The sequence below is a fragment of the Lagenorhynchus albirostris genome, chromosome 2, assembly GCF_949774975.1.
Source record: "Lagenorhynchus albirostris chromosome 2, mLagAlb1.1, whole genome shotgun sequence".
NCBI classification, from domain to species: domain Eukaryota; kingdom Metazoa; phylum Chordata; class Mammalia; order Artiodactyla; family Delphinidae; genus Lagenorhynchus; species Lagenorhynchus albirostris.
Genome location: NC_083096.1, coordinates 151,723,067 through 151,742,472, shown reverse-complemented (window position 1 = coordinate 151,742,472; position 19,406 = coordinate 151,723,067). Strand labels below are relative to the sequence as shown.

Sequence of the window (19,406 nt, the reverse complement as noted above, 5' to 3'; positions counted from 1 at the left end):
TTTTTTAATCTGTAGGTTAAATACACATCTAGCAGTAAGTTATCAACCTAGAAATATAGGCAAACTCCAGAATACTTTCCCCCAAATATAGTTAGATAAAAATCTTTGGTGAATCAACTCTTTCCTTTCTTCAGCCTAAGTAAAGGAATATTTTTATCTCTGAATTAAATTAAAAACTTCAAATTGAAGTTTCTTTTGAAACTTAATTCTGAATAAAAGTAATAAGTGATATCAATGTTGGTGTCTTCTGTTTCTGAATTACATCTAAATACTCATCAACCTCCTTTGCATTTGTTACTGGGCCAATCAACAATGACAAATTACTTTCGTAAAGTTAAAAAAAATAAGGTAAATTATCAGCTTGATTAATTCAGAATCATCAGGATTCTCTAGTATGTTTTTTTTGTTTGTTTGTTTGTTTTGTTTTTTGCAGTACGTGGGCCTCTCACTGTTGTGGCCTCTCCCGCTGCGGAGCACAGGCTCCGGACGCGCAGGCTCACGGGCCCAGCTGCTCTGCGGCATGCAGGATCCCCCCAGACTGGGGCACGAACCCGCATGCCCTGCATTGGCAGGCGGACTCTCAACCACTGCGTCACCAGGGAAGCCCTACTAGTGTGTTTTTCTAATAGTACTTGTTCCCTTTTAAGTTGCAAACAGAGCAAGGGCTCAAATATATAATAAAGCAACTCTTCAAAGGATCCAAGACCAGAAAAAAGGTAAAACTTGTTGGTAAGGGAGATTTCAGGGGTGTAGCCTCTGGAAAAGACACTTAAGAAATGTAGCTTATCTTTTCAGTATTTTTTAAAAATAACACATATGCATATGTGGTTTTTTTGTGTGGTTTTTTTTTTTTTGCGGTACGCGGGCCTCTCACTGCCATGGCCTCTCCATTGCAGAGCACAGGCTCTGGACGCGCAGGTTCAGCGGCCATGGCTCATGGGCCCAGCTGCTCCACGGCATGTGGGATACTCCTGGACCGGGGCACGAACCCATGTCCCCTGCATTGGCAGGCAGACTCCCAACCACTGCGCCACCAGGGAAGCCCGCGTATGTATTTTAACTGATGGTTTATTTGGATTAAGATTTCCCTCTTAGAGCCTGAATTATCAGTAATATAGGAAGACAGACGAGAAACCAGTATGAAAGGTCAAGAGACAGTGAAAGTACAAGATTTGAATGAGGTAAGAAATAAAAAGATCATTTTCAGTTACATTTTCTAATACAGATGAGGCAGACTCCATAAGGTTGCTTAAGAATTACTGAAAATAGACAAAATGTATGGTAGATCTACATCCTATGATTGTGATCAGTGGTTACAGAAAACCTTCCAGGATTAGTCATTCAGGAAGGAGCCCATTAAAAATGTATTTAGGATAAACTAGTATGTTGAAATTGTAAGGATGATTTAAAGGTGTTGTTCAACTAAAGAGTAAATGTGAAAATTCAGAACAATCCAATAATAATATAAGCTGCCATTTACATATACTTTGTACAATCGAGGTGCCCATCATTATCCCTATTTTTCAGAGGAGGAAACTGAGACTAAGAAAAGTTAGGTAACTGGCTCAGACATATCATTTCCGACATATCATTACGCAATTCCCAAGTTAGAGAGTATGGACTTGTCAAGTTCATACTGCTCCCTGACTGGCCAATCCAAATATGCAGTTAGTTCACTTGACAGGTTTGCTCTGCCAGTGGAGAAGATTCTGCAGCTTCATGGCAATATTAAGGAAATTCTCTCGATTCTCACTCTGTATTCACTAGGCTGCATTTTGACCTCAAATTAAGTTTCTAATAGGTTTTTCTACACAAAAGAAAATACACTTTGGCAATTCTGAATGAAGTAGATATTAAAAGTAAGGGCTAGGGACTTCCCTGGTGGTCCAGTGGGTAAGACTCCATGCTCCCAGTGCAGGAGGCCTGGGTTCAATCCCTGGTCAGGGAACTAGATCCCACATGTATGCTGTAACTAAGAGTCTGCATGCTGCAACTAAGAAGTCTGCATGTCATAAGTAAGAGTCCGCATGCTGCAACTAAGGATCCTGCGTACTGCAACTAAGACCCGGCACAGCCAAAATAAGTAAATATAAATAAATAAATAAATATTTTTAAATAAAAAATAAATAAAAGTAACAGCTAGACAGTTTCATTGGTGAATTCTACCAAACATTCAAAGAAGAATTAATACCAATCTTTCTCAAACTCTTCCAAAAAATAGGAGGGAACACCTTCAAATTCATTTTATGAAGCCAGCATTACCCTGTTACCAAAACCAAACAAGGAACCACAAGAAAAGAAAATTGCAGGCCAATTTCCCTGATGAACATAGATGCAAAAATCCTCAACAAAATATTAGCAAACCGAATTCAACAATACATTAAAAGGATCATACACCATGACCAAGTAGGATTCATTCCAAGGCTGCAAGGATGGTTCAACAGCTGTAAATCAATCAGTGCGATACAACACATTAACAAAATGAGGGATAAAAATTATACTATGCATCAATAGATGCAGAAAAAGCTTTTGAAAATATTCAACATCCATTTATGATAAAATCTCTCAACAAAGTGGGTATAAAGGGAATGTACCTCAACATCATAAATGCCATATATGACAAGACCACAGCTTACATCATACTCAACAGTGAAAAGCTGAAATCTTCTTCTCTAAGATCAGGAATAAGGCAAGGATGCCCAGTCTTGCCACTTTTATTCAATGTAGTATCGGAAGTCCTAGCCAGAGCAATCAGAGAAGAAAAAGAAATAAAAGGCATCCAAATTGGAAAGGAAGAAGTAAAACTGTCACTATTTGCAGATGGCATGATATTATACACAGAAAACCTTAAAGACTACAACAAAAAACTGTTAGAACTAGTAAATAAATCCAATAAAGTTGCATACAAGATCAATACACAAAAATCTATTGCATAATAACAAACAAATAACAAATATCAGAAAGAGAAATAAAGAAAACAATCACATTTACAATTGCATCAAAAAGAATAAAATACCTAGGAATAAATTTATCCAAAGAGGTGTAAGACCTATACACTGAAAACTATAAAACATTGATGAAAGAAATGAAGAAGACACAAATAAATGGTAAGATATTCCATGCTCATGGATTGGAAGAATTAATATTGTGAAAATGTCCATACTATCCAAAGCAATGTGCAGATTCAGTACAATCCCTATCACAATTCCCAATGGCATTTTTCACAGAAATAGAACAAATAGTCCTCAAATTTGTCTGGAACCACAAAAGACCCTGAATAGCCAAAGCAATCTTGAGAAAGAACAACAAAGCTGGAGGCATTATGCTCCCTGATTTCAAACTATCTTAAAAGCTGTAGTAATCAAAACACTATTGTACTGGCATAAAAACAGACACATAGATCAGTGGAACAGAACAGAGAGCCCAGAAGTAAATCCACACATATACGGTCAATTAATTTATGAAAGGAGCCAAGAGTATACAATGGGGAGAGGACGGTCTCGTCAATAAGTGGTGCTGGAAAAACTGGACAGCTATATGCAAGAGAATGAAACTGGAACACTATACTACATCATACACAAAAATTAACTCAAAATGGATTAACGACTTGAATGTAGGTGCTAAAGTCATAAAACTCCTAGAAGAAAACAGGTGGTAGGCTCCTTGACATCAGTCTTGGTGATGATTTTTTGCACCAAAAATAAATAAGTGGGACTATGTCAAACTAAGAAGCTTCTGCACAGCAAAGGAAAGTATCAATAAAATGAAAAGACAATCTACCAAATGGGAGAAAATATTTGCCAATCATATATCTGACAAGGGGTTAATATCCAAAATATATGAAGAACTCATACAACTCAATAGCAAAAAAAAAAAATTGATTAAAAAATGGGCCAAGAGTCTGAATAGACATTTTCCCAAAGAAGACATACAGATGGCCAACAGGCACATGAAAAGATGTTCAATATCACCAGTCATCGGGGAAATGCAAATCAAAACCACAATGAGATATCACCTCACACCTGTTAGAACGGCTGTTATCAAAAAGACATGAAATAACAAGTGTTGGTGAAGATGTAGAGAAAAGGAAACCCTTGTGCACTGTTGGTGGAGATGTAAATTGGTGCAGCCACTATGGAGATTGGTGCAGCACATTATGGAGATTTCTCAAAAAATTAAAAATAGAACTACCATATGATCCAGCAATTCCACTTCTGGCTGTTTATCCAAAGAAAACAAAATCACTAATTTGAAAAGATATGCACCCTCACGTTCATTCCAGCATTATTTACAATAATAAATACATGGAAACACCCCAAGTGTCTATCAAGGGATGAATGGAAAAAGAAAATGTGGTATATGTACACAATGAAATATTATTCAGCCATTAAAAAATACTGAAATCTTGCCATTTGCAACAACATGCAGAATTGAGGAACATGCAGAATTTGAGGGAATTATGCTAAATGAAATAAGTCAGATAGAAAGAGACAAATACCATATGATCTCACATGTGGAATCTTAAAAAAAAAATTACAAAAAATCATGGATGTAGAGAACAGATTGGTTGTTGCCTGAAGCAAGGGGTTGGGAGTGGGTGAAATGGATGAAGGAAATCAAAAAGTATGAATTTCCAGTTATAAAATGAATGTCATGGGGATATAATGTACAGCATGGTGACTATAATTAATAAGATTGTATTACATATTTGAAAGTAGGGGAAAAAATCACAACTATGTGTGATGATGGATGTTAACTGAACTATTGTGGTGATCATTTTGCAAAATATACAAATATTGAATCATTATGTAGTACACCTGAGACTAATATAATGTGCTATGTCAATTACACGTCAGTTTTTTTAAATAAAATAAAAATAAGAGCAAGGGCGGGCTTCCCTGGTGGTGCAGTGGTTGAGAGTCTGCCTGCCGATGCAGGGGACACGGGTTCATGCCCCGGTCCAGGAAGATCCCACATGCCGCGGAGCGGCTGGGCCCGTGAGCCATGGCCGCTGAGCCTGCGTGTCCGGAGCCTATGCTCCGCAACGGGAGAGGCCACAACAGTGAGAGGCCCGAGTACCTACAAAAAAAAAAAAAAAAAAGAGCAAGGGCTTATAAATTAGCCTTGGTTTGAATCCCAGTCCTGACTGTGTGACCTTGCACAAATTACCTAATCTATCTGAGCCTCACTTATGCTGTCTCTAAAAAAGAATACAATAATAGTTCTAATCTCATAGGGGTACTGGGAAATAAAATTAGATAATACATGTAAAGCATTTACTACAATGTCTGACATATGCTAAGCACTAAATAAAATAGTCGTTGCTCTCATTATTTTTGAAATTACTATTATTATTATCATCAATTTGGTAAGATAAAATTCTTACCAAATAAAATTAAAATTCCTTATATTTGGTAGGTGCTTAAAACTTACAGAATACTTTCAAAATCACATTTGACTCCTACTCTGATGGCTATAATGTACACAGGACAAGTATTAGTTCCATTTTACAGTTGAGAAAACAGGCTTAGAGAGGAAAACCTATCTTATGAGCTATGGTACCATGAACTATTTTTTCCCAGGTTTGTCTCTCCCCTAGATGACTTTATAATTGTTTAGGCAGAAAAGTATTATCAGAACTTATAGTATATATGATTATTGTATATAGAATTGATTATGTAAAATACTTTTTGCAGATATTGAAAATGAGTCAAGAAAAAATTGAACTATTTGAAAGTGAGTTGTCAGAAGAGAGAGAAAGGAAAAAGCAATTGACATCTGATCTTAATACTGTGCAGAAGGCTTTGAAAGTTGAAAGTGAGGTATTTTGCCATTCAAGATGTTATTTTCCTCTTTTTGCATTTGTAATTTAGGGATTTCATGTTATCATTCATTTTTATTTTAAAATAAATTATAGCTATAGAATATTATTTATACCAGTAACAATGGGGTGACTGTTGTTTCTCCAGGCTGAGTTCCAACACTACCCAAAAAGAGTCCTTTAAGTAGAAGGGATTTGATTATTATGGTGGTCACAGTGGCCCGGACTTGTCTCTCCTTTTAACTGCTGGTCATACCATCTTGGAAAAGTCTATCAGGAGACATACCAGCCTATATTTGGAAGAGAGACCTGGAAGTGAGTTCATAGAAATCTAGATCACTAATTTAGAGGATGGTGACAATCAGTTTGCAGGGTGGGTGAGAGCTAGCACAATACTCTATATCCCATGCTGATGACTTATAGGAATTTTCCATGAAATGAGGTAGGACATTGATACTACTTGCCCTCTTGCTATGGTTTTGGGTGGCCACTCCCTACCTTCTTTCCTTTTTGCCCAGTGCCTTCCTCATCAACACTTTCCTCCCTCTCTGATCTCAAGCCTTTAGGAATATACCAAGTAGCTCCTCTCCCAAATAAATTTTATGTCACCTGTTCCTTCATAGGGCACCATGGCCTGACTCTCAGGCCCCCTCATCCACCAATCAAACACTGCATATTCCATGTCATCAATGCAGAAATTTGATTAAAATTACATCTAACTAAAATGTTTTCTCTCATGAATATGGAAAAAAATCAGAGGATTAGAGGAAACACTAGTTGATTAAGTCACTGAATATGCATTATTAAGTAAGACAGTGTAATTTGTAGTGAAGAACACAGTGTTTGAAGTCAGTCAGACAGTTTGAATCTCAACTTTTCCACTTCCTGGCTATATGAATTTAAGCAGATCACTTTAGTTCTCTGAGCCTCAGTTTCAATAACCCTACCTTATGGGGTTGTCACAAGATTAAAGGTAAACCACACAGCACCTGTCCTATAAAAAGTAACTTTAAAAAGATACATTTTAAAACAGGTAATATAACTAATGAAGGAGTTGCTGAAGATTTCCCTCTATACAAGCCTTGCGCAAAGTAGGGATAACTAGAAACCCAGTCTTTGAACCTATAAATGATAGAAATTAAGAATGTTTATGGCATGTGACCATCCATAACCATGGCCGGCCCAGGGGCTGCTTTCCACTGCCTGGGTGCCTTGTCCAGAGCCAGGGCCTTAGGCTTGGCCTCCTACAGGGCACATGGAGCCCAGTTCCTGGTTGTCTGTGGGAAGGAGCTCTTTGACAAGACCAACAAACAACACTTCTTACCCAGCCTGACCCTGTTAGGGTTGCCCCTGTGCAGAAAGCCCCTCTGGGCCGGTTGCTGCTAGCTTCTAGAACTATCTTATGCTCCACCAGCTTTTACTATCAGGCTCTGTGTGGAGACCCCAGTGCCCAGACTTTGGCCACTGCAGGAGGGAGCCTGCTACTCTTGGGCTGGCTTGCCTTGGCTCTTTGAGTTTCCTTGTGTTTAATTTCTGGGTACTTTTTTTCAGAATTGGAGCAGGGAGGGCATTAGAAGAGAAAGGCAAATTTAGAAAAAGAATGCATAGTTTAATTAATTGATTTAAGGAATCTTTGCTTTACTAAAGAAAGGAATCTGTCTGCCAGAGGACAGGTTGAAATATTTAAAGCAAAAAATTTGTTAGAATCATTTCAAAGATTCCTTTTTAGCAATAGTATACCTTTTCTATTGAAAGTCTTATTTTATTCTACTAAATATTGTCATTTCTTAATCAGGAATTGCAAAAGTCAAAGTCAGAACTTATATGCCTTTATAATGAAATTCAAAGTCTTCCAGGGGCAGAAGAAGACAGAGACCATTTTTTAATAGCGTATGACCTGCTACAAAGAGAGAATTCTGAATTAGAAACAAAGGTGAGACTAAATTATTACGTATTTAAATGTTTGATGTATGACATATCTTTTATGAGGATAAGATAAAAGGAAACTAATTTCAGTAAAAGATAACTTGGAAATTGGAGTTTCTTTTATTATTATAGAATAAATTGCCTTATAGTGTGGACTATAAATCAAGCTGTATTTCAGAATAACTATTCAGATTTCAGCCAGTACTTCACTCTTAGGATTAATCTATAAATTTTTTACTTTAAATAAGCTTCCCAATGGCTTAGTTTTTAAAGCACATATTATAATGTAAAAGGTGAACTCAAAAATAGAACTATCATATAATCCAGCAATTCTACTTCTGGGTATATATGCAAAAGAATTGAAAGCAGAGACTTGAACAGATATTTGTACACACATATTCATAGCAGCTTTATTCACAATAGCTAAAATGTGGAAGCAACCCAAGTGTCCATCAATGAATGAATGATGAAGCAAAATGTGGTATATACATGCAATGGAATATTATTCAGCCTTTAAAAAAAAAAGGTATTTCTGCAATATGCTACAGCATGGATGAACCTTGAGTACATTATGCTAAGTGAAATAAGCCAGTCACAAAAAGACAAATACTATTTGATTCCACTTATATGAGATACTTAGAGTAGTCAAAATCATAGAGACAGAAAGTAGAATGCTGGTTGCCAGGAGCTATGTGGAGGGAAAAATTGGGGAGTTATTTAATAGGTATAGAGTTTGTTTTACAAAATGAAAAAAGTTATGGGAGTGGATGGTGGTGATGGATGCACAACAATGTGGATGTATTTAATACCACTGAACTGCACACTTAAAAATGGTTCAGATGGGCTTCCCTGGTGGCGCAGTGGTTGGGAGTCCGCCTGCCGATGCAGGGGACGTGGGTTCGTGCCCCGGTCTGGGAAGATCCCACATGCCATGGAGCAGCTGGGCCCGTGAGCCATGGCCGCTGAGCCTGCGTGTCCGGAGCCTGTGCTTCGCAACGGGAGAGGCCACAACAGTGAGAGGCCCACGTACTGCAAAAAAAAAAAAAAAAAAAAGGCTAAGATGGTAAATGTTATGTTTTTTTTATATTTTACCACAGTAAAAAATGCAAAAACAGAGGTTTACTAAAATGTCTCCAACTTTAAAGGCTTAGAATCAAAGCACCTTTCCCAATTATACTGAAAATTAGGCTTATACTTAGAATTCAGAAAATGTTTAAATGTCCCAACCCCAATTCATTCCCCATGTATAAAACGGCACTACCAGATGAGGGTTAGTCCAACACTAAATGGAGAGACTGCCAGTAGTGTAATTTCTAGAGTCCTACCTATGAGGTTATCATCAACTCCTGGTTGAAAAATTCCCTTCCTCAGTCACTCTCTTGATGTTGATTAAAATGGTAGGAAGGACTAAAGGCTTGAACACAACAGTTAAAATATATTGAGTTATATTTTAACACCACATGTGAAGTGGAGGACTAAATCAAGGCCAAATTTATCCTATATGAAGTTGTTACCCTGAAGTCAGGGAGTAAGTTGCTGAGGGATTGGGACATAGATCAAATAGTCTGTGACCTAAGGAGGGAAAGGTCCAGCAAATAGGGTTCGCTGCCTGGGAGGATAGATATGTAGGGCACATCCTACATCTAAGCTTTGTTTTTGGGACCTTGTCAGCAAGATGAGTTTTCATCACAATGTACAGCTGAAGGATCTTGTCTTTCAATATATCATCAGAAAACTTAACATAGAGAATGAAATGAAATGAGAAGAATACAGTATAAAACCAGAGATCCAGATCACTGTCCTGGTAATCTGGTTTTCTCTCCCTCTCTTTTAAAAGACTTTTTATTTTGAAATAATTTCAGACTTACAGAAAAGTTGCAAAGTAGTATAAAGACTTTCCATATACTTTTACCCCTCCCAATGTTAACACGGTACCGCATTTGCTTTATCAGCCTCTCTCTCTTGCATCACACACACACACACACACACACACACACACACGCACACATACACACACACACACACACACACACATACTTTTCCTACCCTCAGAGAGTAGAGACATAATACTCCTTTACCCCTAAATGTTTCCATGTATGTTTGCTAAAAACAGTGACATCTTTTTATCACAGTACAAGTCTCAAAATCAGGAAATTAATATTAATATAGTACTATTATCTAATTGACAGCTTGTATTCAAATTTTACTAATTGTCCCACTGTATAGCAAAAGGACATTTTTTTTTCCTAGTCCAAGGTCCAATCCAGGACTGTACATTGCATTTCATTGTCACATCTCGAAAGCTCCTTGAATCTGCAACAGTTCCTCATTCTTTGTTGTTCATGACTTTGCTATTTTTGAAGAGTACAAATCATTTATTTTGAAGAATGTCCCTCAATTTGGATTTTTCTCATGTTTCCTCACAATATAATTTAGGTTACATAATTTTGGCAGGAATACTACATAAGTGATGTTATATCCTTCTCAGTGCATTGTATCAGAAGACAAAAGGATATCCTTTTGTTCTATTTACTTTGGGTATGGTACTCTCTGCCAGATTTCTCCACTGTAAAGTTATTCCTGTTCCCTTTGCAATTAATAAATATTTTGTGGGGAGGTACTTTGAGACTATATGTATTCTGTTTCCATCAAAATTTTACTCATTAAAAGTTTCAATTTTGAAGGTTTGATTCTTTAGTTGTATTCCAGTTTCTCTTTAGAACATAGAGTGCTTTAGACTCAAAGGTAGTCTTGCTAAGAGTGGCTTAAAAAATTGTATTTTATGTGTTTACTAAAGCCCCTGTTTTATAGGCTGTGGTTTTATGTGGGCTGGAAAGGGGTGTGTTCATGTAGGCCAGCTTCCTCAGTTTACAGAAACAAACACCAGACTCGGGATATTAAACAACTACCAAGTTGCCTGGTGATTCTCAGCCTAAGCTCTGTCCTCCTTACTCTAGGGCCTCACACGTAAAGTGGAACAGTCAACTGAATACTTTATGGTACTTGAATATGGCTGATTATGAGACTGAGCTATGTAACCAGGATAAAATTTTGGTAGGGAGGAGCCTGTGGAACAGAGTTGGTCCTGTTGCACAGCATCTGTGCCGTGAAAGGTCCTATGATAAAGAGCAAAGCTGCCCACCTACGATATCCACCAACTTTGTCCTGTGAGAATCCAGAATACCTAGAAAGCACTTAGTGTCAAAGTCACCTTCCTCTTCAGAAACCTTCAGCAATTCTCAGTTTGCTAGAACATCAAGTCTAAATTCTGTTTGGCTTTCTTTCCTTCTTAAGAAACTAACATTTACTATTTTTAATGTTTAAATTTTTACAATGACTATAAAAATCAGTGATTAAGTAGCATTTTGGAATCTGTTATCCTGCTTACAAAAATAATGCAAGCTCATTAAGGAAGTTCTTGTCTTTCAGGTCCCTTCATAATCTGATCCCTCCCCCTCAATCTTATTTCCTTGCTCCTCATCTTGTAGCCTCTACTCCAGTAAGACCATCCTCGCTTCTGCACAAATACTCCATACTCAGTTCCACACTATATCTTTGACCATACTGATCATGCTTAAAATATGCTATAGTCTCTTCTTCACCTATCTGTATCTTCCCACCTCCTAAGGTCCAGTGTAAAACCAATCTTCTCCCTGGAGAGGTTATAGTCCCTATAAGATTATATGGATTTATGGGATTATAACCCATATCACACACTGTAATTTTTCTTCAGAAAGTTGAAAAGGCCTAGGAGACCAAAAGGATTCCTTTAAGTAACCTAAATTGATCTTTAGAACTAAATCCATTATGTTCTTATAATCAAACATAGTAACTATAAAAACTTTGCATTTTCAGAGAGGCTCAGAATGGGAGTCAGGCAGGTTTTTGTCTATCTTCGTGCGATACTTGGAGAGGGATTCCTCTTCCATTCTTGGAACTGTCCCCCATCCACCCTTTCTACTGCCTTCTGGAGGCATTCTTTCATTTTATATGAAGATATAAAGAGCAATCTTTGAGGAAAGGAATCTGTTTGTCAAAGAACAAAACAAAACAAAAACCTGAACAAATGTTTTGCCAAACCACACAGCAGAGCAGTGATTCTCAAAGCATCCACTTGTATCAGAATTACCTGGGAGACTTATTTGAAATGCAAATTCCCATTTCCCAGCCCAGACCACTGATCTGAATCTCAGGAGTGGGGTGGCGATGTGAGACCACATTCTTTTAACTCCTCAGGTGACGCTCTTATTCACTAAAGTTTGAGAATCACTACGATAGTCTGGGAGCCCTTATATGTTCAAGTGTTTCCAAACCAATAGGAGCAGACTGGAAGAAATATGTTCTCTGTAATGCATAACTAATATTCTTTTTAATGTTTTCTTGCAGTAGTTTATTATTGCTTTTATGAATCACTGAAGTACACTCAAAACTTGAGAACAAAGATATGTGATAATAATGTAAAAGCTCTAATAGAGTATTACATCTTTTTGCTTGTTAAAAGATAGAACGAAACCCTAAACAGCACTCTGGGAAGCCAATCCCAGAGACCAAAAATATCCCCTTTTTTTAAAACCATAGACTTACGCACTCTTGTGCCTATGGTAAAAATGTATTAGATTATGTAACAACTACAAATTGTGAAATTGGAATAAGACTTCAATTTGGATGTCAATTTATATTATTTAAACCAATAATTATTTAAGCATTTAATGAAATCAATACACTTTTTTCACAGGCATGCATAAAAATATTCAAAATAGAATATTTGTCTTTTCACTTAACTTTACAGGTCTTGAAGCTTTCAGAAGAATTTGAGCAATTAAATCATTTTACTGTAGAAAGAAAAACTGCAGCTGCTAATTTAATTACAACTGAAAATATTTGTAAATATCTTGTGTTTAAAGTACCAATTTTGGAAGTAGAGATTCAAAACCCAAAGGAAGAGAGAGAGGAGCTCTGGTAAATTGAGAAAATCCCATATCACTTTAATTACTTGGGGGGTAGGGGTACGTTTTATTTGGCTTGATTATTATAAAAATTTGACATTTATTTCCAAATGATGTGCATAGAAAACTTAGTTCTAAGAATTCCCCAGAAAGTTTGTTTTTTGGTATGTTATTACATTTTTAAACTATTTTTCCTGCTTTTAAAAATAAATACATGCTTTTTTAGAAAATCTGGAAAGCATGGAAAAGTATAAGGAGATTATAATAACCCATAATTCCCCCCAGGGAGAGATGTTAATGTCCTTATTTTTCTTTCTTGTCTTTTTTCTGTATACATACATATATATGTATTTTTTAAATAATTAAGACTATACTTTGCAGAGAGGTTTGTTTTTTGCTATTTTTATTTAACATTATGTCTGATAATTGTTTTGAGAATTTTCTTCCTTCCTTCCTTTCTTTTTCTTTCTTTCTTCCTTTTTTGCTGCTGTTGTTGTTAATCTTGCCCTCTAACTCTTGTATTTCTACTTTTCCACCAAAAGTATCTTACACAGAAACTTTTGAGACTTAGACAAATGCATTACTGTGTTTCGGCACAAATACTAATAGATGCAATCAAATTTTGTCTGGGCAAAAACCTAGAAATAGATCATCCAATGGAAACAATAGATGTCAGTTTTTACTTATATACCATATTAAAGGATACCTTCTCAGTGAACTGAGAAAATATTGCCTAGGTGTAGCCAAATTTTTATCTTTGTAAATGTTCTAAAATAGAAGAGATTGTTTTGCCAGTTTTGGGCCCCTGAATTTTATGCCCTCTTAAAAACTGGTTTTAAGTTTAGAGTGAGCTCTAAGTCCAAGATTCGCAGTCATGAAACGTAGTTGCAGAAGTGGGAAGAGATACTGGAGAGATAGTGGAGAACAGGTGTAATAGTTGTCACAGGAGCAAAGAGCCAAGAAGCCAGGTCACAACATATAGGTTTGTTGTATGGGGGAGAAAGTCTAGTTTTGAGCACAAGAATAGTGTTATAGGGCTTTTGAGGGAGATAGTCCAGTAACTGCATGAGATGAACTGGAGAGGAAAGACAGACCAGTTGATCTGGATATTCGCCACAAATGAAGAGATAGTAGTCTAGACTAAGTGTCACTGGAGATGAAATGGCCAATCTGAACGCTTTTCAGAGAAAAATTTGACATTAATAATCAAAGCTGACAAAAATCCACTCAGCTGATTTGGGATAATTGGCAGAGATACTTGCCCCAGGGAGCAAAGCTGTGAATTCATTTGGAGGTGGAGAACCTTGCCATGAAGAAGACACTGGACTTCAAGTAAAGAAGTCCTTGCTGCCACCTGTTTCCATGACTTGGTCCAAACTGCTTCCCATCACTGGGACTGAGAAATGAAGTCTACATATCTGCCATATGTTTTCCTCTGTCCATTTCCCATAATGTTTCCCTGCTTGCTTATCTTCTGTGCCCTACTTCCCAGCACCCCTTATCACAGATCCATTACACAATCACATTCAGCAATAAATTGCATATCTACCATGTGCCAGGTACTGTAGGTAGATACTGAAGCTACAAAATAAGACACAGATCCTATCCTTAGGGTCCATATTGCCTGATGGGGGAAGATAAACAGTTAAACAAGGGAGTATTGGATACTATGGGAGCACAAAGGAGGGGTTCTGGTCTAGGCTAATGAACCAAAAAATATTCTTAAAGGAAGTGACAAGTTAAATTGAGTCCTAAAGTATGAGAATTTAAGGGCCAAGGAAAAAGATGAGAGAAGAGTTTTCAGGGGAGATAGACATGTGCAAGAAAAAGCCGATTTGTTTGAGGAGCTAAAAGTGACCTCAGTGCTGCTATAGCGTAGAGTGTGAAGAGAGGAAATGAGGAAGGAGATGAGAATGAGGAGGTAGTCAGGGACCTGACCATGAAGGAACATGAATGTTTGCACTAGGGAGTTTGGACAATAAGAAACTCCTTCAGGGTTTAGTAACATGGGAGAGACACAAACAGATTTGTGCTTTAGGAAAATCACTCTGCCTGCTGCGTGGAAAGTAGATGGTTGGTACCAGAATGAAGGTAGCAAGACCAGTTAGGAGGCTGTTATTGTAATGGTGTTTGTGAGGATGGAGACAAGTGGATGGAATTGAGAGGAGACAGAGAACAGGACTCAGGGTTTAATGAGTATAGGAAGTGAGGAAGAAGGTACTATAGGCAGAGGTTTGAGTATGAGAACAGGTTAAGGAAGACTTAATTTTCTGGTTTGATGGTGTCAAACCAGAGAGAGGAGTTCAGCTTTTGAGACAGTGACTTCGGAGTGTCTTTGGAACAGCCATGTGTGGATGTTCAACGAACAGTTGGATTTATGGGTTTGGAGGCCTGGGCTGGAGATAAATTTGAGAATCATCAATAAGTACATGGTCAGATGGATAAGATGTTCCCATATGTTGGTTGATAAAAACACTCAAAGACAGAAACCTAAGGTAAACCTCTCTATGTGGACAAAAGGAGTGCTCCCAACAGGAAACTGGGACAAAACAGCCAGGGAAGTAGGAGAAAAGTCAGGAGAGTGTGTGTTACAGATGCCAGGCTAAAGAGTATTTCAAGAAGAAAGGAGTAGTCAAGAGTGTCAGGTACTGCCAATGAGTCAAACAAAATAATGGATAAAAAGTGACTGCTGAATTTAGCAACAAGAAGGTGGTTGGAGTCTTTAAGAAGAGTAGTTCCAATGAAGGGCAGAAAACAGATTGTTTCCTAGATCCCATCCCATGGGATGGTGAATGGGAGTGAATTGAGGAAGGCGTGAGAGATGAGAATGTGAAAATGGTGAGTGTAGATAACGCTTTCCAAAAAGTTTGTTTGTGAAGAGGAGAAAAGATTATGGAGCCAAGCTAAGAGGAAATTTGTGTATGTTTAAATACTGGTGGGAAAGAGTCCCCAAATGGGCAGGTTTAGGACTCAGAAAATCAGAAAACAGCTAGCCTTAGTCAGGAGGTAGGCCACTTTGTCCATTGTATCGGGAGGAAGAAAGGGAGGATGGACAGAGATCCAAATGGGTTTTTAACTTGACCGGAAACCAAAGGACTTGTTCAATGGTTTTTGTGTCCTTTGTGAAGCAGGAAGCAAAGTCATCTGCTGAAAGTCAGAGAGGAATAGAAATATCAGAGTTTGCAAGAGAGTGAAAAAGTTTGAAATAATCACTGTGGAGAAAGGAAAAGAAATCTGACTGGGGAGAGCAGGAATGGAAAGGAAAGCTGACTGTGGAGGGTCCAGTCAAGGCCAGAGACCCTGAATTTATGTTTAGCAACATTTAGTATAGACATGAGAAGACAGTTGAATTTATCCAGGGTTGAGGTTCTGCCACAAAAATGGAGTGGAAGGACAATGGGGCAAGAGAATTGAATATTTTATTTGGACAGTGATTAAAATAATGAACTCTGTAGACTGCATTGGATAAAGAAGCAAGTAAAGGGAGCTGGACAAGGAATTTAAGGTATTTATGATTGCACTGAGAACAAATTATGTAAAAAGGAAAAACTGGAATCCAAATGTCTAATTCTAGTATTTCAGAAGAGAAGCAGTTATTGATGATACAACCCTTAGTGTGGTTATGCAAGTAATTGGCAAAGTGGGAGAGAGGACAAGGTAACTGGAGATAAGGAGACTGAGGAAGTGAGATGTCAAGGCATTGGTGGGTGATCTATATGGACCTTGGAATCTTCCAGGATAATGGCAGGACTTGGGGTGAAGAAGATGCCAGAATGCTATGAGCCAGAATCTTCAACTGAAGAGAAGTAGGAAGTGTCACAGCACACCTAGCATGGTCCCGTGCACATAGAAGCTGCTCAATAAGCCAGATTGCTTGATTCTTGTAATATATCTCCTCTACTAGATTTTAAGCTCCTTAAGGTAATGGACTATGTCTTGTTTTTCTGCTGTTTATAGTGCTTTTGTTATAGAGAAATGGAATCTTAGAACAGGAGAGACCTGCAGGAGATCGTCTGAACTAGTGGTTTTCAAACTTCTACCTTCTAAACTTTGAGCTCTCTGGGGAGAGGGGCTCAGAAACTACCTTGGGAGATGAGGGGAGCCTGATGAGTGGGACTGTGAGCCTTCTGCTCCCATTTCAGCCGAAGATCCACTCTTAGCTGTTTCATATGTGGAGCTCTATGTAAGATTTTACTTCAAGAAAGGGTCCACGGCTGAGATAAGTTTGAGAACCACTTTATTTAGCTAAGTCTTCTCTTTCCACAGAAGAGGTCTCAGACCAAGAGAACAAAAATGACTCTTTCACTCACAGTCATTCACTTAGCAAGTTATTGGCAGGACTGGGTGAGGTCCCAAGTCTCCTGAGTCAGGAGAAGTTACTACTTTATCTGCTTTGGAAAGGGTTTAGTCACAAATATCCCAACGGCCAGAAGGTGCTGGAACACTTGGTTTCTAAGTCAGTTGTTGTGAAAAAGAGCTTTATGCAGTTAAAAAATTGCTTGGGACTTTAGTCTCAGTATATGCATAACATGGGGGTGGGATGGGAGGGAGAATGAAGCCCCAGTCTGTCTTGTTCTGGACTGTCTCCAGTGTATAGAATAATACCTGACACTTAGTAGATACTCAAAAATTTTTCAATGAATGGAATTCCCACTATTCCCACTATGTACTTGAGGCTGAAGCCAGAGTTGGACTTCCAGTGGCAGCCCCAAACTTACAGAGCTTAGCTGAACTCAGCCTGGGTTTGCTGTATTAGGAAGCCCAGGCCAGAACAGCTGGCAGCTTCCCCTTGACGTTAATGCCTTAATGAGCTTTATTTTTTCTAATATGCTCTCATTTACCATCTCATTGTATCCTTACTATCTTTATGAAGAATTGTTTGATGAATGTTCAAGTTGATTTCCATTTCCAGTTCAATTTGACAGTGAGTTTTTATCCATTTCACAAATGTATTTTTCCTCTTCCTCTAAAGTATTCCTTCCCCAGCCCAATCCATTTAGTGAATAGCCCCTCCATTCACACAGTTGATTAAGCCAAAACTAGGAGTCATCATTGGTTCCTCCCCACTTCTAACCCATCAACAACTCCTGTCAGTTCTACCATGAAAATATAAAATATTTAAAATATTTAATCTGTCTATCTATATCTCCACTGCCACTACCCTACTCCATGACACTGCTATCACTCACTGGGACTATCACAATATCTTCCTAACTGGCTTCCCTGCTTCTATACCTCTTTCCCAGTCCATTCTCTATAGAACAGCCAAAGTGGTCTTTGAAGAATGCAAATTAAATAATATTACTCCCTCTCTTAAAAACCTCTCAATGGGAGACCTTCAAGATGGCAGAAGAGTAAGATGTGGAGATCACCTTCCTCCCCACAAATAAATCAAAAATACATCTACATGTGGAACAACTCCTACAGAACACCTACTGAATGCTGGCAGAAGACCTCAGACTTCCCAAAAGGCAAGAAACTCCCCCATGTACCTGGGTAGGGCAAAAGAAAAAAGAAAAAAACAGAGACAAAAGAATAGGGATGGGACCTGCACCTCTGGGACGGAGCTGTGAAGGAGGAAAAGTTTCCACACATTAGGAAACCCCTTCACTGGTGGAGACGGGGTGGGGGGGGTTGCAGGGGGGAAGCTTCAGAGCCACGGAGGAGAGCGCAGCAACAGGGGTGCAGAGGGCAAAGCGGAGAGATTCCCACACAGAGGATCGGTGCCGACCAGCACTCACCGGCCGGAGAGGCTTGTCTGCTCACCTGCCAGGGCGGGCAGCGGCTGGGAGCTGAGGCTCAGGCTTTGGAGGTCAGACCCCAGGGAGAGGACTGGGGTTGGCGGCATGAACACAGCCTGAAGGGGGCTAGTGCACCACGGCTAGCCAGGAGGGAGTCCGGGAAAAAGTCTGGACCTGCCCAAGAGGCAAGAGACCATTAAACAATGGGGTGTGCGAGGAGAGGGGATTCAGAACACTGCCTAAACGAGCTCCAGAGACGGGTGTGAGCCACGGCTATCAGCGCCGACAGCAGAGATAGGCATGAAACACTAAGGCTGCTGCTGCAGCCACCAAGAAGCCTGTGTGCGAGCACAGGTCACTATCCACACCTCCCCTCCCAGAAGCTTGTGCAGTCTGCCACTGCCAGGGTCCCGTGATCCAGGGACAACTTCCCCGGGAGAACACACGGCGCACCTCAGGCTGCTGCAACATCACGCCAGCCTCTGCCGCTGCAGGCTCTCCCTGCACTCTGTACCCGTCCCTCTGCCCAGCCTGAGTGAGCCAGAGCCCCCTAATCAGCTGCTCCTTTAACCCCGTCCCCTCTGAGCGAAGAATACATGCCTTCAGGTGACCTACACGCAGAGGCGGGGCCAAATCCAAAGCTGAACCTCAGGAGCTGTGTGAACAAAGAAGAGAAAGGGAAATCTCTCCCAGCAGCCTCAGGAGCAGCGGATTAAATCTCCAGTCAACTTGATGTACCCTGCATCTGTGGAATACCTGAATAGACAACAAATCATCCCAAAATTGAGGTGGTGGACTTTGGCAGCAACGATATATATTTTTTTTTTCCATTTTTGTGAGTGTGTATGTGTATGCTTCTTTGTGTGATTTTGTCTGTATAGCTTTGCTTTTACCATTTGTCCTAGGGTTCTGTCTGTCTGGTTTTTTCCTTTAGGGTTTTTTTTTTTAGTATAGTTCTTAGCACTTGATTTC

The 19,406-nt window shown here is 39.0% G+C and overlaps 1 protein-coding gene and 1 pseudogene across 1 annotated transcript in view; both read left to right on the top strand.

Moving 5' to 3' along the window:
* The window catches only part of LOC132514880 (phosphopantothenate--cysteine ligase), a 179,319-nt gene that overhangs the window by 85,503 nt on the left and 74,410 nt on the right, over positions 1–19,406 (top strand). Inside the window, exons 11-13 of the mRNA XM_060140355.1 lie at positions 5,697–5,822; positions 7,617–7,754; positions 12,537–12,706. Coding sequence (XP_059996338.1) covers positions 5,697–5,822; positions 7,617–7,754; positions 12,537–12,706 — 434 coding nt within the window. The remainder of the gene's footprint in view (positions 1–5,696; positions 5,823–7,616; positions 7,755–12,536; positions 12,707–19,406) is intronic.
* LOC132516251 (transmembrane protein 256-like) lies at positions 6,995–7,335 on the top strand (annotated as a pseudogene).